At 29.7% G+C, this 24,092-nt stretch overlaps 2 protein-coding genes across 4 annotated transcripts; both read left to right on the forward strand.

Moving 5' to 3' along the window:
• Positions 1-9,569: 9,569 nt before the first annotated feature.
• LOC100168392 (glycine-rich protein 23) lies at positions 9,570-11,717 on the forward strand. 3 transcript variants are annotated; one of them, XM_029491342.1, is made up of 2 exons: positions 9,570-9,735; positions 11,092-11,672. In XM_029491342.1, exon 2 carries the CDS (start codon positions 11,106-11,108, stop codon positions 11,535-11,537), a length of 432 nt encoding a protein of 143 aa, XP_029347202.1. In that variant the 5' UTR covers positions 9,570-9,735; positions 11,092-11,105; the 3' UTR covers positions 11,538-11,672. The 3 variants fall into 3 exon arrangements, with proteins under 3 accessions (XP_029347202.1, XP_008189888.1, XP_001943975.1); XM_008191666.3 differs by lacking the exon at positions 9,570-9,735 and adding an exon at positions 9,916-10,245; XM_001943940.5 differs by lacking the exon at positions 9,570-9,735 and adding an exon at positions 9,944-10,241 and having other exon boundaries at positions 11,092-11,717.
• A 9,797-nt stretch (positions 11,718-21,514) lies between these two features.
• On the forward strand, positions 21,515-23,785 carry LOC100572902. Its single transcript, XM_003240083.4, has 2 exons — positions 21,515-22,173; positions 22,887-23,785. The coding sequence occupies exon 2, from the start codon at positions 22,907-22,909 to the stop codon at positions 23,324-23,326; it is 420 nt and encodes a 139-aa protein (XP_003240131.1). The 5' UTR covers positions 21,515-22,173; positions 22,887-22,906; the 3' UTR covers positions 23,327-23,785.
• The last annotated feature ends 307 nt before the right edge of the window (positions 23,786-24,092 follow it).

The raw sequence follows: 24,092 nt of genomic DNA on the forward strand, positions 1-24,092 counted from the left end.
ATTATATGGCAAGTTATTTGTACCAGTTAAGAGTTTTTGGGGGGTTATTTTTTGTATTGAGCTACGTATATTTAAAAATACTGGCATACCCTGCGAAACATGTCTGCGCACGCCTATGATACAAATGCGTAGGTATACTGGCATTACGAAAGTAAATAGATGAAAAACGTACTTTTGTAAATCGAGTTACACTGACACTGAACGGACAGTACGGACACATGGTACAGACGTGTGTGAATAGACATTTATATTGTCACAGCCACACGGTAGGTTGATTGAAAAAACCTTGATCAGGGAAATATTTTAAATCACCAAAATAAACTAATAATTACCAATAATTGCGTAGGGTGACCTTTTCTACATGGTCCAAGAAATTAAAGCCGCATTTAATTTCACTCACACTAATAATCGTTTACAACTGACACATAGATGCCGCCATGCCGGGTAGCTATGACAAGATTAGAAATTGCCTACATGTTGCCCCTTAAATAATGACCGTAGCGAAACCCCTTAATTTAAACCAAAATTAAAAATGTATTTCAACCTTTGCATCAAGTATGAAGTAAGTAAAGCGAAATGTATATCTGTTTTCAAAACTATTGGTGGATTACGCATAGCAGAGTACGACCGACAATACACTGTAGAGACCCCTTAATCCTTTGACTACAGCTGTTACGCATACAAAAAGAAATGTTAAACATTTTTTTTTTTTTCAAAACCATTGACTCTCGGTTTCTAATTTTCTATTGAGTTAAATAACCAGTGATATTTTTTTGGTTTCTGTGATAACTTTTTCAGAATAAGTCACAATTGATGACCATGAATAACGTCATAATAGGTAACTAATAATTGGTACATTCATAATATATTTATCGTTTATTTTAAAATTATTTGGTAATTTAAATCTTAGTTTATTACATTTGGAAAATGTACTGGGAAATATGAAAAACTCCTTATGGGAATAGGATACCTACTAACGTCATTGTAAAACCAATACTAATTGTTTACTTGCCATAATTGGAATACAACATTTCCAAATCAAAATGTTGTTTATTTTATTGTCAAAAAGTAAATATAGTGTTTTTAAAACTTAATTTAAGTATTCATTAATTATACATAAATAATTAATGATTTTTATTTTTCGTGTTTTTGGTAAACACTATTACTCAATTCATGATTTAATTCACATCATCCAAACACTAATACGTATTGAAAAAATCTTTAATTTATTTTTATATACCTTGGGGAAAACGTATTGGATTTATTTGAATCATTCTTTTAAACGTTTTAATTTAAATAATACAGGTGCATTAATAAAAATGTATTATTAACAATATGTCCAATATATAACCAACGGGCTTAAGCTGCTGAATCCGAGAATTCATGAAATAAACTACTTACCAAAATTATAAACCAGTGTAAATTTTGAACACGAAACTGATATTTTATTTAGATTATATGGTTAGTTCGAACGTTACGGGCCATTTGGGCTGAATTGGTTTTTGAATGTATGATTTTTAAGGGTTTTCGAGGGTGTTAAGGGTTTGTTATGATGCAAAGCCTCGGTAAAATTATAACGATACTCCCCAAGGCATATTTTACGTGCACTACGTGGTATATATAATTTTCCGAAGTTGGGTAAACAGATTAATTTTAGAGGGTACGCCACAACGGGCATGGTGTATCCGATTATACTCCAAGTTGCATTACACATTAAAACAATCAAGTTATACCTACTATTTAGCTTTAGTTTAATCAGCATAATACTATATAATTTACACCAACAAACCGATTTCTGAACGTTTACCATAAAAATATCGATGACCATTAACCGTTTGTGTTCATCGTGTTTGTTTGAAATACATATTTTTTACACTGAGAGTGTCGACTAAAATATTTATAAACTATTTATACAATTAAGGGGGAATACGATTGTATAACATCATACATTTCAGATAGGTATTATTATTGTTAAATTCGTATTTATAAATTATTAGGTACCTACCTATATCTCACAAAAAGGTATAATGTGGTTAAACAATTTAATCCTATAGTATTACCCAGCTAATATATTATGGAAAATTAATTTTAAAGTGCTAATAGCTGATGTTATGCTTATGACGTATTTATTGATTTACTGGTTCTATTAATTCATTTCTAATTCATTTTGTGTCCAAATATATCTTGATAATATTATAGTCATATCAATAAATTAATATTATTAAATGCTGTTCAGATATACATTTGTGGGTACAGTTATTGAATAATATAACATCTCCAGTTGTTTATAAATACAATATAGGTAGGTACAACGACAAATTAAATTAATATACAAATATCAAAACTAATCTACTAAGCGTGTGTATATAATATTATAATTTGTATAATGAAGTTAGTTCATAAAATGATAATTACTCTTTGTATGCAAGCATTTCGGGTAAATTAGATGTTTAGCAATTGTTAGTGTAAACATTATTGTTTTACAAGGAATAGCTGTTTGTTTTTAAAATTAAAAAAAAAAAGATTAAAAAATATATGAACGTTAACTGTCGTATTATACATTCATATACACAGTATACATTTATTATTTGTGTATACAATCACCAGGGATAATGTCGTTTTATTTAGTCAGACATTTCAGAATGACTTTTTATTAGAAAAGAAATGAAAATAATATTATGTTGTATAACGGACTCCTACAAAGACAATAGTATGCACATTTTTATTTTTATTCTAGATTAGCATTTCAATGTCGTTGTTTTATCAAATGTGTAAAATATATTTTTGAATTTCTATGAATGTGTGCTTTTAAAAATATATTTTATCTTAGCAATAAAAAAAAAATATGCTACCTATGCATTTTTTTTTAATATTCAAAGTTGTAGGTACCTTCATCCTTGTTTCGGGATATTAATAATAACTAAATATTAATAAAACGTATACGAAGTATTATTTATAACACATTAGTCATCAATACGTTTTGATCTTTAGGCAACATATTGTACAACGTTTAAGTGTAAATAACAAATATTTAAGTTGTCGATAAAGGACAATGTCATCATTATAACGAGTTTTTATAAAAATAATAACAGAGAAAGAAGCATCCATTTTAACAATTTGGGACACTTCAATGCTTGTTTTGTTCATTCTATTTTTCTCTGGGATAAGGTTTTATTGGATATTACAGACAGAATTTTTCTCAATGGTTTTCACGCATGAAAATACCTTGTTTGAATGACGTTTCTATGTCTATCCTTAGGACTCCTTAAATGACGTATCATGGAGTCAAATATTTTATGACGTTGTAATAGCTAATGCAATAATCATATTTTTATTCTTTTTAAGGTTCACAAAATTCCAGATTTTAATTTTTAATTAGGCCCTTACACAATGATCAAAATAAAAAAGACGAAAATTAATTAGATTAACATTTAAATAATTATGTAACTACCTATTAATTTATTTATGTAGGTATACTGAATAGTAAGATATATATTTTATATAGTATAACCATAGACATATTTAGAAATTTATTTATTAATATGTCTATGAGTATAAATAACATATTATAAAGTATTATTTAAGTTACAACTATCTATGTGTCATTAAATTTATAATTATTGATGTTTTAAATTTTAATAATAAAAATACACCACTCAGCTATTTATTGAGGTTCTAAACTGCAATAAAAATAATTTCATCAAAATAAGTGTTTATGTCTTATGATGAACTATCGATATAAACATTATAGATGTATGAATATTCTTTCTCTCATTTGTTTCAAAAACTTATATAAAATCATATTTGTATCTCTACTATTGTAAAAGAAAAAGTTGGTTCTTTTTCATAGTAAAAATGCGATTAATTTTAATTAAGTCATTGCTATTCAAAAATTAAAATAATCTGTTTCCTTTAAATGATTATACTTGATATTATATTATAATGAAATACTATGTCAAAGAATTTATTAAAAACTTGTTGATCAAAAACATAAAACGAGTTCTGTGCCATTTTCGTATTTTTTAATTTTAGAACCGAAGTATACGATTTAAAATTGTCCGATTATAGTGTTCGTAAATTATAAAATCAAATTTCAGTCGATTTGGTGAAGATACATCATCTATTTAATTTATAATAGATTATACTTGGACATTTGGTTAAATCTTATTGAATATTATAATGTGTCAGTGGCAGATCGTGGATAGAAATTCGATGAAACAATCTCTCTTAAACAGTAAAACTATATAATAGTGCACGATTGAAGATTGAAGTATATACCTATAGCGGTAGGTTAAAGTCAATGCGAGTTATTGTAGTGAGCTGAAGACTTACAATGTAATTTGCGTCAAGTTCTGTTAGCAGTACCTAATAACTCTCAGAGTATACTTGGTGATCCATAAATCCATTTAAGTGTCTTCATTAATTTCCTTGGTCAATTTTATTGTTTTGCAAAATGTGATTTATTCATATAATACTATAATAGTCAATATTCGTAAGACTATTAGGAAACACAATTTTTTACCAATTTTTGTTTCCTTAATTTTATAAAAATGTTTAATAACCACAAGCTCTATAAATAAATGTTGCATAGGTACATAATATATTACAAAAATGTGAAAAAATAATTGGCATTTAAACGTTTAAGTTTTATTAAACAACTGATAAAATACTGGAATTAGTAACTAATTATTTTGTAAAAATTACAATATTAAGTACTAACCCATTAGTCTATATATAGAGGTGCAAAACTTGTTAAGGATTTCGAAGACTGCAAAATATGCCTACTGAATGTCAAAAGTTAGAAATTTCAGTAGTTGTATATCTTAATCATTATTCATGTTTTATTAGAAAACATAGCATCATGATATAAACTTATGTACCTATCTTATTATTGGACTCATCAATATAAGTATTATGGTATGTGTAGACACTTATATAAATACAGCAGTTACTTTTTATATAGTTACAACCCATTTATACACTAGGTATGACTGTATGAGTGTATGACAAATGTGAACGTGCCGTATAAATACATATTATACCAGCTCGGTTATTATTTTTATTGTAGTCCTATTTTTGTTGTGCTACTGTTATATAGGTATATATTTCACGTGACCACTTACCGCGTGCAATAGCGAGAGAGTTCGAAAAATGTTATGTGCCTCTATACATGTGGTGAATGGTGATTGGAGTTTTCGAAGCACAGATTGTACATTATATAGATCATATTTGAAACTGGGCAATCAGAGAATCACGAAAAACAACGAAAAAAATATTGAAATTTACGGCAAAGTGAGTTTAAACAAAATCCGTTTGAGGCCGTTTATTTCTTCTTTAAAGAAATATGTCCATGCTATTTTATTACACACTATAAAATATTATTATACAGTTCAATTATTGGGGACCTAACGTAATTTACAATACAATATGAATACATATAATATGCGTTTTTAATATAGGTAATATTAAATATAACATATTTTAGTAATGTAGTACAAGCCAACGTTGGAAAATCAAAAATATAATAGTTGACACTTAGACGGTTTGAAATCGGAACTTTAACCCAGTACAATTAATTTGATATGGACGAGCCCGATGTATTTGTATGTCGGATACTATATGCGGGACATAGAGATGAGAGAAAAACAATTAAGTAAGGATACTGTGAGGGTTCTGTTCGTCTATTCAAACACCAAATAAGAAAGCAAACAATGCATTTCTATAATAATTGATGAGCACGGGACAGTTGAATGGGACGTGAACAAAATCGCAAACCTCCATTGTATCGCGAAGGGTGTTTTGGCAACGTTATAGTATGGCGGTGAAGCGTTAAGACCTAACGAGTTTGAACGAGTGCGGGCGAATGGTTCTGCACGTCTGGCGAAAAAAACACTACGATGATACCAATAATATTTAGCAAAAAGTCGAAATTATTGAGGAAATGGAATTTTATAACAGGTAACTGTATAGGTATTAATCGATACCCAATTCGGACCAAAATGAGACGTCCATTGGTCATTCCAGTGTATTTATTCTAGGCAAAAATTAGAACATTTTTAACATATTTTTTATAAATACATTTTTAAAAGCAACATTAATGTTAAAAATTTCATAAAATGTATTTTCTTGAGACATTTAATTTCTGTGAAAAGTAAAAAAATAAATGTTTTTCTTATACCTAAAAGTGTATAGTCATCAACTTCCTAGTGAACATTTTTAAAAGTAGGTTTATTATAAGAAACAAAGAAAATACGTAACATATATACGTGTAATATAGAAATTTTTTAACAAATCTATAATAGGTATAATAAATTTAAATATAGTCTTTTAACTCATAAGTTACAGACTCATAAGCCAAATTAACATCATAGCATATTTTATTTTATTTTAATTTTAAAACTCATACAAAAAATTATTGATGTTTTTTTATTTATTACTTATTAATTTAGGTACTCAATATTGTAAATTGTTTCATAATTATTTTTAAACTATATTAAATTCATACAGTTATAATTTATAAAAGTGCAAAGTGCAAAGTGATATAACTTGAAGAGTTTGTTATCTTATAAATAAGTAATAAGTATACATATAACAATATAAGTTCTATTACTGTGTTACTTTTTATTGTTGATTTTTGATCATTTAAGATTCTAGTTATTCTGATATTATAATACAATTAATACCAATATCCAATATACCATATTTTATACTTATACAGTTACAATCTTAAATTATAACCATTGGCGTATTGTAATTATCGCTAGCAATGGTTGGTAACTGATATTATTGATTAACGTTTTCTGTGTCTAACGATATATTATTATTTCTAATCATGTATAACCAGACGTGTTAAAAAAATATTTTTCATAATTTCATTGAAATATTTCAAATTCAGAAACCTTATAATCACACACGATGTCATATTTGTAAAATCAATGTCAGTATTTTGCTCTACACAAATACAATATACTGATTTTTCAAAATAACATCACTAGTAGGTAGGTATTTACTATGAACTGTCGTCTAATATAGTGATAGTCGATATACCATATTATACTACAACAGAGTATTTTTATTTACGCTCCATTATATTTGAATTTTGTAGGTAGGTATTCATCATCGATTTCATAAATTAAAAAATATTTACTACGTACACAACTTCTTTAAAATAACAAACTTATAATACTTTGTCGTTTATTCAGTCATATAGTATTACATATACCTAATCTATATATTATTTACGGACATATAATTTGATGAACATAATTTAAATTCTGAAGAAAATATGAACCTCTATAATATATATTCTTATCATCCCTTATAATCCTATTATATTGTACAGGTGTAAATATGTGGAACGTGTATTCAGATATATATATTTTTAACGTAATTGGTATCAATTTAATCATTGATTACTAATTAGTACTTTGTGAAATCAATGTATGTGTTTTACTGTTTTTGATAATTTACCGTACTGGAAAATGTCCATTTCTGATAGCGTCACAAATAACGTTTATTTAATTGAAATATTTATAATATAATATTTTATGTGCTAGGTAATATTATATTGTTCATTATTTTATACCATGCAAGTATACAAAACTATTCAATTCTAAAACGTTGTACGCTGACAATGAAACAGTTGTGGATAAATGGAGAGAACACGGGCAATTAAAAACAAAAAAAACCCTTTTAAAAATATATGTAGGTAGGTAATTGAAAACTTCGTTTAAACACGATATGCACCTAGTTGTGTATAACAGCAGTTAATAAAGTAAGATAAAAAATCCCCAAAGTTTGAATATATTGTGATAAATTAGTGTAGTACCTACCTACCAGTCAAATACCAAGTGAAAAACTAAAAAATACATCAAGTCCAGTACAAAAGATAATTATTTATTATAATTATTTAATTGCTAGGTAATAATAAATAAAAGAAAACTGTAATATTGTCTTTGTTTGTAGATTACAGATTAAGTTGGAAATAAATAGATATAATATGTACATCGTTAATAATTTATAATAGTTGCCTGACGAAACTATTTTTAAAACTATACCTATTGCTCTTGAATGTTTTTATGTAATATTTTTTTTTATTGTAAGTAAAATAAAATCTTATATCAAAAATATTGGAAGACAATAATGGGTACCTAAGTAATAAGTATTGTAAAATGTATATTTAATGATAAATGTGATGTAAGCAAACAATAATTTGAATGTAATATTTAATATTATCTTACTGTAATATAATATAAGATATTATTATTTTTCTTCCGCGTTTGTTTGTCTTTGATCTGGTCTACACTATAGTCGAAAGCGTCTACCGAAATATTGGATTCACAATAATTACACCAGTAAAATATCAAACAGTTATAACAATCGCCAAGCGAAATAGATGTAAGGGACATATTCTCTAGAGGTGAATATATGTTATAATTTATGAAGTATAAGTTATACATGCGGTTGTGTTACCAAAAAATGGATCATTAACCGCTGAAGCACTAAACAAACTCACGGTATTTGCTAAATATATCCTCATTACGAGCGAAGAAAGTGGACTTCACCAAAGTGTAACAAATTGCAATGACGGATTTTTTTTTGTTTTTACAAAAAAACTGTATTTTGTATGATAAAAATAGTGCTCCAAAAGTATCATATTTATAATATAATATATCTATACTAGGTATATTATCCCATTTTAATTTATATTGATTAACAGGATATTATGCTAAAAATTCTATTTATTAAAAACGTTGATTACAGATAAAGTATTGGTAGATTGTTCAAAACTAAATTAAATACAATTTTTAGATGAGAAGTTCCCAAAATTGCTTGGACAAAACATATTTTTCTAAAAAAAAAAAAATAGTAAATTGTTAATTGCCTAAATAATTATATAGGTATAATATATAAATAATATATTATAATATATAAAAAAATCAAAAATAGTATAGGAATACTTATGACGCGATGGTCAGTGTGCCAATAAGTTAATTGAAAAATGTAAGACACTTTCCAAAAAATAATTTAAATTACGTTTATGTTAGTAATTTGTCAAGGTCATATAGTATAGTTGCCTGAAATTATTGGTTTTATTTAATTATAAACTTTTTGTATGAAACGTGATAATTAACAGGACCATGATAGTAGGTTTGGAAAATTATAGTAATTTTTAAAAACGTATCAACAGTTTAAAATGTGTACACATTGTCCGAGAATAATCAATAATAAGTATACCCATTGGCTATTACATCTATTTTCTATTTTTGTTCGGCCATTTTTAAGGACTATACCTAATATTATCATTAGGTAGTATATATTAATTTTAGTAAATCAGAAACTACTTGTTTGAATTTTGTTTTAGATACCTACATCGACATTCAAATCAATCACCTGTTAATAATAATTAACATAAAAATATGTATATATACTTTGATCGGAATAGAAAACATTTTTTTCTAACAGGTCAGCATCGGGTGAGCGCGACTGAAGGTCAACAGGAATGAAGATGCGCATCGATAACATGACCACTACAAATGAATATTATAATATTATGATAGTACGTTAAACGTCGAGCGTCGCCGCACTGTTTTTCCTCGTAGGTACCTTACCTATAATATCGTATAATAATATGATTGTTTCAGAACATGTTATTGAAATCGTGAGCACGAAAAATCAATGTGACAAAACGGCTAAACGGAATAGCACACACACAGTCGTTAACATTTATCATAGGTATTTGTCGCTGATAAATAATAGATATGCTTCCAGTAGTTTTTTAACTCTATCAGGTGGCCCGGCGCGGCGTGTAGAACATAGATAATAATAATACGTCGGTTTAGTTGGTATTACGACGTTACTTACAAGTCAAAATATTTTAAACACTCGGCGGTCTATAGTCTTGGACCGGCGTCTTATAAAAAACTGGTTTTTTTACTATAGAAAGTTGGTAACACGTTACTCACGAGTGAAAATATTTCAAAAATGCAGGCCTATATAGCCTTGCACCTTTCTTATTGAGCTGTGTTAAAACTGCAGTGGGGCGCCATATATCATTGACACGACAAAGACGCACACGGACAATAATATTGTATGGTGAATGTATGTGCTGGTGTGACGCGTGTCGGTCCGCTACCAATCGATAATAATATTATTCCATTCCTAAAAAGTCAATAGTATAAATATAAATCTATAACACGTCATCATCCTGCAAAAGTGCATACAAAACCACTGATTTAATTGTAAGTAGGTACTTGATATTGATATGACGTATTCGATGTATATATTATATTATAATATGTATATTTTTTATTCATAATAATATTTAGTAGGTACCTAGGTTGTGTTACAACTACAGTATTTAATAAACTTAATAATAATATAATGTTAACTACGTAAAAAAAAAAAAAATTATTAAATAATCAGATAATCGGTATTTGGAAAGAGACGTAATGCAACACACTATTTTCTACAAGCACTTAAATTTTCTAAATAATAATATTATTTTTCTATTTTATCCTAAAATAAAATAAATAAGGTAAATTTAAAAATATTTTAAGCAAATTTATTTTGGTCTACATTATTTTATTATACTGTTCCTAAAAATGTAAAAATTACGTCTTTTTAGACACTGGCAAGTTTACAGTTTTGCTTGAGATTTTCTCTTCTAACCATAACGTTCTTAACTAAAAACGAAAATTTGCATATTTTTAACTGATATCACAATTATTATAACACATTATATCATAATATAAATATCATATTTACATAAAAGTAACTATATGATAATATGGTAGCGAAGTATTTTGTAATGCAAGTAGGTATTTAGTATTACTGTATTAGTGACTTCCGATCACTGACTATTTGATGACTACAGCAGTAAGAAACAAATTCATTACCTATTATTAACAATATAAAGTGGGACTAAGGAGGAACTCTCTCCCTCTCTTTAACGGTCACACACACACACACACACACACACTCAAGAAGTAAAATACTAAAAACCTGTGTTTTTAAGAATAAAAAAAACTAATTTTGTTTTGACAACAAATAAAATATTATTGATATATCATAGTTTGTTTTTAATTATAGCGATACACGGAAACATGTGCGGGTGCGGAAGTAGTACAGATGAAAGGGATAACGGTGATAGATACTACTACCCTCGTAAACGTCTTCATGAAAATTGCTCAGACTGCAGACATTTTGTCGACCCCGTCACATATGCTGGCAGGAGAACTAGAAACGGTGGCGGTGGCGGTTATTACGACGGTGGTACTTACGCCGGTGAGCTTCGTCACGGTGGTGGAGATATTTTTGGCGGCGGATGCGACGTCGGAGGTGACTATTATGGCGTCGGCGGAGGTGACCACGGCGGCGGCGGCGGAGGTGACAGCGGCGACAGGGGTGGTGGTGGATGTGACGGCGGCGGTGGTGGAGGTGACAGCGGTGGTGGAGGCGGAGGTGATTGTGGCGGCGGAGGCGGAGGTGACTGCGGCGGCGGCGGTGGTGACGGCGGTGGCGGTGGCGGCGACTAGCTAACGTTTTTACATGACAGTTTTTTTTCAAATAATTCACTTACGAATAGATCTATAAATATATTATACCTACCTAAAATTTTAATTTAATACCATAGGTAGGTAATACCTACTGGCAACTTCCTACCGATTAAACATAATAATATTTATTAGGTAATACAATACAATAATACATACCATAGTACGCGCGCATAAAAAAGTTTGAAACGCAGTATTATATTAGCATATAACATATTTTATTGTTACCAAATAATAAAGAATAATAAAATATAATTTATGACTGCAAATGTGCTATTGTATACACTTGTCTCAAATCTCTATCTTGCTATATTATAATACGATTCATATTATTATATTGTGTTGAAAGAATTTATCAATCCCACCTGCAGTTGCCGCGCTCAGATTTTATCCTGACATATTGTCATGTAGATAGCTATAGCCGGCATAGGATTTTTTTCATTTTATTTACTGTACATCTTATTTTAACATAACAAAATAATTATTATCTTCTGGCCCAAGAAAACCGCTATACTTGTATTTTTAAATTATGTATACTTAATAATTATCCTTAAACAATTTAATCTTAACACATTTTTATACATTTATAATATTAATTATACAATTTCAAGACCATAACAGAAGGAACAAAATACGTCTGAACCGTCACAAACATTTTATTAATACAGTTACTAGATACTACTTATATTTTATTATTTTATTACTGCTTTACCGAAAATATAAAATTATTCTTAAAATAATATTGTGATAGAAAATTGTAGTTAACTCAAAATTTTATTGTACTTCAAAGAAACATGTGTTATTAGTTGTTTATTCGATAATTTTTATTTTTATGGTTTTAGCTAGTTTGTTAGTAATAATTCATTTAAAAATGTTACTTTTATTTTTAAATTATGTATACTTATGCTTAAAAAAATATGTACGATAATACACATTTATACTTTTGTAATATTTATATGATTTCGTGGATGTAACAGTGGTTCAATGTCTGAACCAAACCCCCCCTTTTTTTTTAAATAGGTAGAAATATTTTATAGTGATTACTGTTTATTGACTATCAGAGTCCAACATTTTTTTAATACTGTACTGAACACTTACATCTTATTATTTTAATGTTCAAAATATAAAAACTCTTTGTTGTCTTGATCAGGTACCGCTTTAACGAAAAAATAAAATTATTCTAAGAGAATGTTAGCACACTGTTTGTCTTCCCTTTTTCTCTCTCTGGACTACGCGCATCATAAACAAATCGCATTAATGCAAAATCAATTACATTTTTATATTTTGACGTAATCTTAGAGTAAAATAACCTATTATAAAAATTTTACAGAATAATATTCTTTAGTAGTTTGTCAATTTGTTGATATCGATTTTTCTAAATATTGTCTCAAACAAATTTAATATCCATTTAAATTTACAAAAAAATTACATTTTAAAAATACGTATTTGTATTTTGAAATTCAAATAATAATAAAATATGAAATCAATAATATGTACAACTCTCAAGCATATACTGTCCTGTATAATTTTGTGTAGTAGGTGATTTTACTCTATAACTACTAAAAAATCATAAAAACGATTTTACGCGTGAATGCGTTTTATCTATGTTGTACGTGGGTCTGAGATATATGACAAATATTTCGTTGACATCATCTTAAAAGTAATTTTATATTTTCGTTAAAACAGTAAACGTATAATAATATTGTTGTTTGTAGTTTATCTACCTCTGCAAAAGACTCTCTTTAAGAACTGAGAGAAAGTATCGAAAAAACCGTTGGCGTATTATATAATTACACATGGCATGACGTTATAGCCAGCAGAGTTAGCAGGGACTTGTTTGGTTATTGTCGCAATTTCATAACCGTTAGGGGGGGGGGGGGGAAGGGAGGGACATATTGAACATTTGGGAAAACATTTTAGTTTTTTCAAAACTCGAAAGCCAAAAGTTTTTTGATCGGTATACCTACTTTAATTTGTGAGTGTAATACTTTATTAAATATATTGCTTTGAAACCAGGATATCCTTTATGGGACATTCTGTATAATATGGTTTATGCCCAGTTTACCGTCACTAGGTTAGGTGGTTTGGTTAAAAAAATTTCCAATTCGTCGACCACGATGACATGGACTACGTGCTTTTTAGCATAGAAATTCATGAACTTATCATATTGTGAGGTACCTATCACAAAATAATTGACATCTTCAAATCTATATATATATATATATAAACTAGATATTTTATATAGATATTTAGGCTATATAGGTTAAGCTAACCTAACCTTAATGTATAAATTAATAAATAACTGAAAATTCCAATGTGGTTTTCAAATAAAATGTTAAAGTATTTACTCGAAGTGAACAATATTATATTCACAATCACAGAATAGACTGAAAACGCAGAAACAGTGAATAACTATATAAAATGTAAATGCTCGTGGACAACAAACTGTCTCGGTCGTACATTATTGAACAATTTAAAATATGCAGTTACATCCAAACCGTATTATAATCACACGGCTCAAAGATAAGTGCACGTACAATATATTATTCATTGTTTAACAGTAAATATAATTTATTATTACCCAACCAGTAATTAACCATCAGAACTTTTTGTAATTCAATGGAATCACTGCAGTCTTATTTAATGAAGATAATTGTTTCTACTATCCAATCATCCGTATCAAGTGACACGCGCTTAAACAATTCAACCTGCGACTCTCGTACACTCTAAGCTAATGACCACAATCCAAAATTAAATTTACCTAGCTGCGTTTACTTGTCTTGAGGTACGGTGGCCACACGTTTTCCGCGGTGTTTCTATACGGCCGTATGCGACCATAATGATATTTTATCCCGGAGTTGTAATGCCGTAAAGGTAGAACGTCAAACGATCGTAACAATAATTGTTTTACGCGGTTTTTGTCGGAAACACTTTCATTGGTTAAAAATACTAACATACAAAAATACACTTAGTCCGTGTTATCGCGTACAACCTACGCTCTTACCGAGCTTCACGACAACAGCCGGAACAACGTTGTTTAGGTAGTATAATATTTTTTATTTTTTTGTATTGGTCTTTAAGCCCGGAAACTATGGCCCTTATCTGTTTGTAGGGGAAGTGGGGGTATGGTTGGATTGGAACACATGTGTGACGTATGTATGTGTGGCAAGGATTTGTCGCTAAAAGCCCGGGTGGTCACCCATCCGGGAACAAGTGACACCGGCCGGTGATTGCACTCGAACACGTTTCGTGACTGAATGCAAACACTGAGACACAATAAACCAATATATATAAAATGTTAGTGTCACCGCAGCACATATTATTATTTCTTTGCTGGTCCGACCTATTTGCATTACCTACTATTAATTGCTAAAATATAATATTATACCCAATTTTATGCTACACGTTATAATATTATATTAACGACTGTCTACAATATACTATGGTTGCCATATTTTATTTTACTTAAATCCAAACAAACGTTTTTTGTATATAATTTTTATATTCAACCAACAGTTTTAACATCCTATTTTTCTGTAACTAGAATAAGTACCATACACAATAATGGTCAGCAACGACGACACTGTCACAAATCAGAATGAGTCGCCGACAAAAATATGAATTAATGATTACAAAATATTGTCGTGAGAACGTAGGAAAACAATGAACGGGTTAATTGTTGTCCATAATTTTTCCATGTAAAAAAAATTGATACGTATACTCAGCTCGAATAAAAAAATACAACCTGATATTTTCATATATTTATTTATTTCAAATACCGAAAAGCCCAAAAGCATTCAGTATAGAAAATTACAAATACTTAATAATATACTAATTTGGAAACTGTTATATCACATATTACATAAACTTTCCCATTAGTTCGAGGTTACAAATACTTACAATTATTTCTAATTATTTCTAATTATGTTAGAGGAGAAAAGTGAGCTAGCGGAGGGCACCAGCTATTAAACGTTACTATATACTGACGATTACCACAGAGGATCTACGACATGAACGGCTTCTACGGTCTACGTCAACAGGTTGATACCACGCGGTCAGATACATTATTACATTTTTATTACATTATTACATTTTCATTGGCCGGGCACAATAGTACCAGCGAACATGGGAGTGATATAACGGTGGGAGGGAAAGGGACGTTTAAAAACCTTTTAACACTTTTTTTTTTAGTTATATTTATTAAGAATACAAAACTAAAAGTTTTTTTATTGTTTAAATAAAATCTATGATTTGTAAATTTGGGAAATAATATTAGAGATACGTATGACTCAAGAAAATTAGAATATACAAATCTTAATATTTGGAGTCGTGGAGAGAAGTGCCGCCATCTCCCACCCACTAAAATCTATCTATCTCCCACTAAAAAATCTGCCAAACTGTGGAATCGTATTCAAACTTAAATGTAAGTATACCTTCCCACATAGTTATAACCCCCCCCCCCCCCTAATGACCAAAGTTGACGCGGGTTAAATAATAATAATAAAAAAAATTATATTGTATAATATAATATTAATATGTGCTTACCTGCATTTTGTGAAAGCATAAAGTGTTGCCCGACGTGTTATAATATAGGCAAAATAGGTACATTACTGCAGTGTTCAATATTAACCATAATTATTACATTTTAGAGTATCGCAAATACGTTCGCCGATAGAGTGTGGTTGCTCACAAACCAAGCCACATCTTACTCCACCGTAAATACCAAAATACTTAACTTAACAAAAGTAGTGATATTTTAAAAATAAACTACAATACTTAAATAAATGTTTTTAGGCAGACAAATTGTCATTATCCAATAATATTAAGTATTAACTTTTAACCATGGTCTATACATTTTTTTGTACCATGTCTGATGTTGAAATGTCTTTTAGAAAAAAATCGGAAAAAATGCAATACAGGTATGATTTTTCATGAATATATACAACGATTTAAAGATACATATTAATTGATATTATAATAGACTCGATTTTAAAATATTTTATATTTAAAAATATAGATTAACTAGATGAATATTCCGGCGTTGCCCGGAAAAAATTTTGATTAATTAACTCCTTTTAGGTGTAGTATATAGTATATACACGTTAAGATCTCATGATTATTCGGTGTATAACATAGGTACGGTTGTATATATATATGTATATATTGTATTATATGTATATAAATAGCATGTGTGTATATATCTTATTTGTATTTAGATATACGTATCATACATATTCCCCCAAGTGTGATGGCCCGACCGATAAACCCCAGTGGTTTAATATTGTGCACCAGATTTACGGGTGTATTCCCTACGCAATTCCTACATTTCGTATAGATATATCATATGCATATTGTAGCTGTGTACACAACATGTTGTATGTAATACATATGCGTGGACCGGGAAAACGCCGTCGGTCGAGAAGAAAGCGTGTCCAAGAGATTTATCGAAAATCGTCCGGTTTTGGCGAAGTGTTATCCATGACTGTGGACTTAAGTTTAACTGGTCGTATAGTGTACGGCGAACATTTAAAGATAAAAGCACATCGCTGATGGTAATCACTGCATGATTTCTAAAAAAATACGATTTTTTTTATTTAGCGACTTATTTTCCGGGAATCGTATATTGTGTGTAAAACTTAGATTACTAATCATAAGTTTTCAGAACGAAAATGTTTAATATTTTATAGCCAGCAGTAAACAGGAAAACGGAAGAAGTATCGTCGATACGTGGTGTAGTAAGTTTTTTATGAGGGGGGGTTGTATACAATATAATTATATTATATGTATATATTATATTATGTGTTGAATTTCGGTGTTTAAATATCGTAAGAAAATTACTCGCATATTTTTAATAAACATAATCAAGCGGGGATTAGGTAAAAGTAAATACAATTGGGAAATTATTATCATTTTAATACCTAGTTCAAAATCAAATATTTAGATATTGAATATCTCGGGTTTATAGTAAATAAATTTACCTAATAGGTACCTATGACCTATCAGGTTTTGAAAATATTTGTTCGTTAATATGTTCTAAAACTCGAAGAACAACTTCCATCAAAATCCGGAATCTCGTCCTAAAATCATGATCATGATCATCCCAAAAGGTCAATGATCAACTCTCACACGAATGGTATATATATTATGTACGACGTTGATGATTTAAAAATGTAATGATTTCTTGATCGTCGTCTTCATATAATATTTCAAATATATCCATTGTAATAAAAACAAAATACAACTTTTATATAATATTATGTCATATTATAACATCACAGCTCAAAGTAATCAATGATTAGACATTTATCATTTTATTCGTAAATAACTTGTTATTTAGTAGAACAAACTACCTAGGTAATAACTATACTTCGCGGATTATTCATCGAATAAATCTTATTCCAACACATTTAAAAACCGGTATATGTCTATTTTTTTCTTATAAATAAATTCAATGAATAAAAATTGTTGAAAAACCGGGCCTTAGACATAAACATTATTTTAGATTCTGAACGGAGCGATGAATGTATTGATTTTACAATGATGTGTGTTTTTTTTTTTTGTGTGTGTGTGACACTATAAGTTGTTGAAACAATATGCATCGATTTTACAACTTCAGTGTCTTTTCTGGTGGGAAAGTGAATCTAGTTAATGCATTGAGGAGGTAATAAGGTAAAATTTCAAGTAGTTTCCAAAAGCGCAAGGAAAGACGGGAATTTTCACGCAAAATCGGTTTACGACAAAATCTATTTTTTTTTTTTGGTTTAGCTCTAAAAAAAAACTACAGTCGACATGTAATTTTCACTGATTGTTTATATAAGAATTTTCTATACACCATTATATTTTCAAAAATGTGTGACTCATATTTAGCTATTTTAGGCATATACAATTTTCGATTATTATTAATTTTAGGTCAGTAAAAAAAATTCCGCTTGGTCAAAAAACTTGGAAATGTAATACAAAGTCCCTCGTAAGTTATGGTTGGTAAAAAATTTTAAAAAAAAATTGTGTTTAAATTCACAATTATATTTTATGTGCGTCTAAAGTTCGAATTTTGACAAATTGCCAAAATTTGCAAATTAATTTGAATTAATAGTTCATAAACATTTTTGATTCTGAGTGGAGCGATGAATGTATTATAATATAAAGTAGCTTTCAAAAGCGACATGAAAAACAAAAGAAAAATTAAGGAAAAACGAGAATTTTTACGCAAAAACAATTTTCAACCAAATCGATTTTGGTTTTTGGTGTTATTCTAAAACAAATAACCATAGACATGAAGTCTTAACTGAATGTTCTATTACCATTTTCTATACACTATAATATTTGCTGTTTACGGACTTATTCAGTTTTCTAATAGGTGATATTGTTATAATATATAAATTACTTTATTCTCAATAATATCATCAAATATAGTACTTAGTAATAATATTGGCTTGCTGACCGTACTTGTAACCTACTGTACAGCAGAGCGACACTCACTTGCCCGCCTTTTTATTTTTGTATCTGAGAATTGAAAACTTAATACAAGATCCTTTATAAGGTGGTTTACTTGTATCAAAAATATCTATCGGTAACTGGTAAGTCAAATTAAATTTTTATGAGTGTTTCAAGATCAAATTTTTACAACATTTGATATTCACTTGATTTTCATGCAGTGATTTTCTTACTACCTACGTTATAGGTAATTTAAAAACTAATAACCGTAGATACTTTAAATTTACACCATTTGTTTATTTTATAAATTTTGATACTTGATAACATTTTTAAAATATTTTGACTGGTTTTGAGCGGTTCTCAGACAGTATCAATTTTAAATTTTTTATATTTTCTTTCTATAAATATCAATAAAATATTATTTGTTGCGTAAAAAGCTTGAAATAATACAAGGCTCTTACCACCATATTACAATATCAGTTTAAAAGTATTAAAAATACATAGACACTGTTTTTTTTATAAACATTCAGTTCAAATTTCAACATTTATCAAATTGAAAATTATAACAAAAACTAATTTTATTATTTTGCAGTTAAAAATGTATAAAATGGTCAATTTTTATATCTAAGGATTACAAATTTAAAACAAGGTTTCACATTAGTAGTTCATACTGTAACCATACAATTTAAAAAATGTATAAACACGGTTTTTTTAAATAGGTATTTAAATTAAATTAGATATTTAAACGAAGAAAAACTATTTTAGTTCTGTTATAATTTAAAAATATTATTCGTGTAACTTGAAACTTCTTAAGTATATTATTATATACAAATATAATAATATAGGCACTAATAATATTAATTGAACTTACCAGCTACCGTAGGTATTAATTATTTATTTGAAACATTGCGGGCAGAGCCCAATTACATATTACATATATATTATATAGTACATTAGATAACTATAAAACGAATTGGTTACGATAGAAAAGTTGGTTGTTCATTAGCCATGTGCATCATACGATGGATAGAGTTATTACGACCGTATAGTTTGTGGAAAAATTTGGCACAAAAAATTAAGTATGGAAACGGAAATCTAAAGTTGATACTTGAGAGTAGAGTATGGGCATCTATATAGAACTATACAAGAGTTCGTGTAGAAATGATAGATTTGCAGCTACTCTTCTATCAACCTGTGAAGTATAGAGATATGCCTATAGTTCTTCACGTTGGATTTATCATCCGAGATTTATGTATATGAGTGACACATCAAATGCGCATCGGATGAGTAGCCATAAGGGAAAAGCTAATAGAAGATATTAAATGATGTATAAGTAGATACTAGATAGCCCGTCAGAACCACTCGATTTGACTCTCTTTGACTTATATAGACCAGCTTCGATATATGAGATGCTGATGTTGCAGTTGCTAGGCAAATCATGTTGCCTGAATAGCATATCAAATGCATTATTTGTGTAGGATGTGTACACGGATGTAAATCGTGTGGCAAATAAATTAGAGACCATTTCAGAGCCGGTGCCAGAGGAGCCATTTGAGTAGACGGTATTAGACGGTACACAATTTTGAGATTTGTTCTTCATATCGAAATTCCAGAAGGAATTAGGGTTTCTTTTTAAAGCTTATTTAGTACAACAACAAATGTATGCTTTATATATATTTTTGGGTTCAAAGTTGAAACGAGAGATCTGTGGAATATTGTTGACTGTAAAATAATATTTTTTTACCTTGCGTGTGCACGTTTTTTTTCAAATACAAGTGCTTTTAAGTCTTCAGTAAACCGCGGTAGAAATTTAGAAGATGTATAAGATACTTTATGCACAAAGTTTAGTAAACAGTTAGAGTATACTGGTCAGAGCTTTTCTGTCAAATCGAAATAAGGTATAATTAAATAAACCTGACTTGCTGTTATTAATATTATCTCATAACATATTATACATTACAATTTACAAATTAAAATTTTTAAGTTGGTTCCCAGACCTCTACACTTTTGGTGATACACAATAGGAAAAAAATCGTTTGGAAGAAAAAAAATTGTGTTTGAGTTATTTACCGGAGAACAGCAAAGTGGTTGGATTAATTATTATTTGAATCACGATAGTAACAATATAAATATACTTAAAACTAAATGATCTAAGCTGACAAGCCGTGTTCACGCATAATCGTTTTTCACATACAACGATATAATATTATATCATTGAATTCAAATTCAGCACCTTCCATTACAGTGCAGCAGTACTGTACAGCAGAGCGACACCCACTTTTTTTCTTAATTCCTTATATGTATAGGAGGAAATCGAAAAGTAAACGAAATATGTATAATTTTTTTTTTTTGAGAATAGTGACCAGTAAAGGAAAACGGTATCTGTTTTTTGGAGGAAAACAGCTCGTACTGTCCTTTTTCTATTACGTCAGCGACGGGTGCGCGGTCATTGCAGGTCGGTAGCGGTGAAGATGCTCGCTGATGAAATGACTACTACGGATGAATATATAATGATGTGTTACGTCGACGTGACCGCGATGTTTTTCGACGGCTAGTTTTTTCTGGTACCTTACCTATAATACCAGAAAATGTCATTGAAATCAAAAATACGAAAAATCAATATCATAAAACGGCTTAAACGGAATAGCACACACACACCGGCATTGACGATTTGTATGGGGATATTTTTCACTATACGTATTATTATGCCTACCTAAATGCACGTTTACCTACTCTAAGCCCGCAGTGTCCCGACGCGCGAGGTGCCTAATCGTGTTATTATGTTGGTATAGTTGGTAGCACGTGTCAAAATATTCAAACGCTCTGCAGGCCTATAGTTTTGACCCGCGTAAAGGTCACAAAAAACTGGTTTGATTACATCACAGCCCACGGTATCCCTACGCGAGTAAAATACTAATGTTGGTAACACACGCTGACGCGCAACCAACGAATCGAAATATTTCGGAAACTCAGTCCTTCAGCCGTGAACCCGAATTATTGAGTGTTCAAACTGCAGCGGAGCACACGACGACGACGCACACAGACAATTGTACGCTGTGTGCATGTGCTGGGCCACGGTCACCATTCCATAATATTATTCAATTCTTCCAAAGTCAATATATATCGCATCATTTATATATAATATTATCGTCCTGAAAAAGTGCACTGTTCGACTGATTTCACTGTAAGTAAATACCTGATATCAATATTTATTCGATGTATATTATATTATATTATATTATAATATATATGTATATTTAAATTTTTTATTTGAAATAATATTTAGTAGGTAGGTATTCATTTACAACAGTATTTAATAAGCTCAACAATATTAATAATATGTCAAATAAAAAAATAATTATTATTAAATAATAAGATAATTGGTATTTAGAATACGATACTACAATTAAATTTATTTAATGGTAATTTATATTGGTCTATATTATTGTATACCTAATGCTGATCGTGAAAATGTATAAATTACGTTTTTTTGAATACTGTCAAGTTCAACAGTTTTTTTTTGTGATTTCCCCTTCTAACCATAACCTTGACCTCGAGAATACGAAGGTCTCCTTTTTACTCCTAAAAACGAAAGTGTGCATATTTCGTAGTGTTATTACAATATTATTATAACGCGTCATAATATCGTGTCGCATTTGCATTAAAGTAGCGAAGTATTTTTAATGTCCTACTAGGTATAAATGACTTCCGATCGTTGACATTTTTTGATACTGCAAAAATAAATATTATTAACTCTCTCCCTGTAGCTCACAATCTCACACGCACATACACACTTTCGAGAAGTAAAATACTGAAAACCTACTTAGGTTTTTAGAATAAAAAAACTAATTTTTACAACATATAATTAGTTATTGTTATCGATGTTTTTATTTTTAGTTTTAACTGCATGGAGAGTCATGTGCGGCTGCTTAAGTAGTACAGTTGAAAAGGATAGCGCAGCTCATTATGGAGACAGTAGACATTACCACTGCGAACGCCGGCACCAAAATTGCACTGCGCGCCAACATCGTTTCGCTGCCGACACCGGTGCAGGTGGAGATACTTGTGACATCGCTCCTGATAATTACGTCAGTTATCGCCGTGATAATGGAACAGTTAGACGCAGTTTCGATTGTTTTATCGGCGACAGTGGTGGCGGTCATCGCGGTGGCGATCTTCACGTGGGTCGGCACGACGTTGATCCTATATGCAAATATTACGACGTGGACCACCAGAGACGGGATTGCGGTTATTTCATTGCCTATCATGGTGATAACAGTATCAACTCATACTTCGCTGTTCGTCACGTTGACGGTGGAACTTACTTTGAATTATAATACGGAGCAGGCGGATGTGGCAGAGGCGGTGGCGGAGATAACGACGGCGGCGGAGAGGATGGCGCAGATGGCGGAGAGAGCGGCGAGGGCGAGGGCTTGGCGGGCAATAGCTAACCACATTCTTGGCCCATATGTTTATCACCATCATCATTTTCATCATCTTCATCATCTTCATCATCTTCATCATCTTGAAGAGTTTTTTGAAGAATAATTCGTCGTCGGCGGGCACTAGCTCACCTCTAAATATAACAGTTTTTTTTTCTTCAAATAATACCTTAATTTAATATTATGGGTACCTGCTGGCTACTACCTACCTATTAAACTTACACTTATTAAGTAATTCAAATCAATACAATGATGCATACAAGTATTATGCGCATGAAAACCCAGCCTGGGTATAAATAAGTTACCTAATTTTAACTTTTTAACTTTAATTTCTTTCTAAATTTAATTTTTATTGATATATACTCATAATTAATAACAATTTGATTTAAATCAAATCTAAGTTACCTTAATTTATAAAAAATTATATAATAAATATAATACAATTATTAATGATGATGCATATTGCATAAACATTTACTTTTTATTACTTTAAGCCATATTACTGGTTATTTTTATATTTTAAAAAAATAATAAAACAATAACTTAATTTAAATTAATAAGTAAACTGTAAGTTCCATACACCATTTAACTTAACTGAGTTAAATAGATATTGGGATAACTATAAACTTTTAAAAATATTTTCCATCAACTTAATTTAACT

This window comes from Acyrthosiphon pisum, chromosome A3 (genome assembly GCF_005508785.2).
Source record: "Acyrthosiphon pisum isolate AL4f chromosome A3, pea_aphid_22Mar2018_4r6ur, whole genome shotgun sequence".
Taxonomy (NCBI): domain Eukaryota; kingdom Metazoa; phylum Arthropoda; class Insecta; order Hemiptera; family Aphididae; genus Acyrthosiphon; species Acyrthosiphon pisum.

Bases quoted from the DNA above. Each gene is read 5' to 3' on its own strand.
- LOC100572902 (XM_003240083.4), top strand. From the start codon at position 22,907: ATGTGCGGCTGCTTAAGTAGTACAGTTGAAAAGGATAGCGCAGCTCAT.
- LOC100168392 (XM_029491342.1), top strand. From the start codon at position 11,106: ATGTGCGGGTGCGGAAGTAGTACAGATGAAAGGGATAACGGTGATAGA.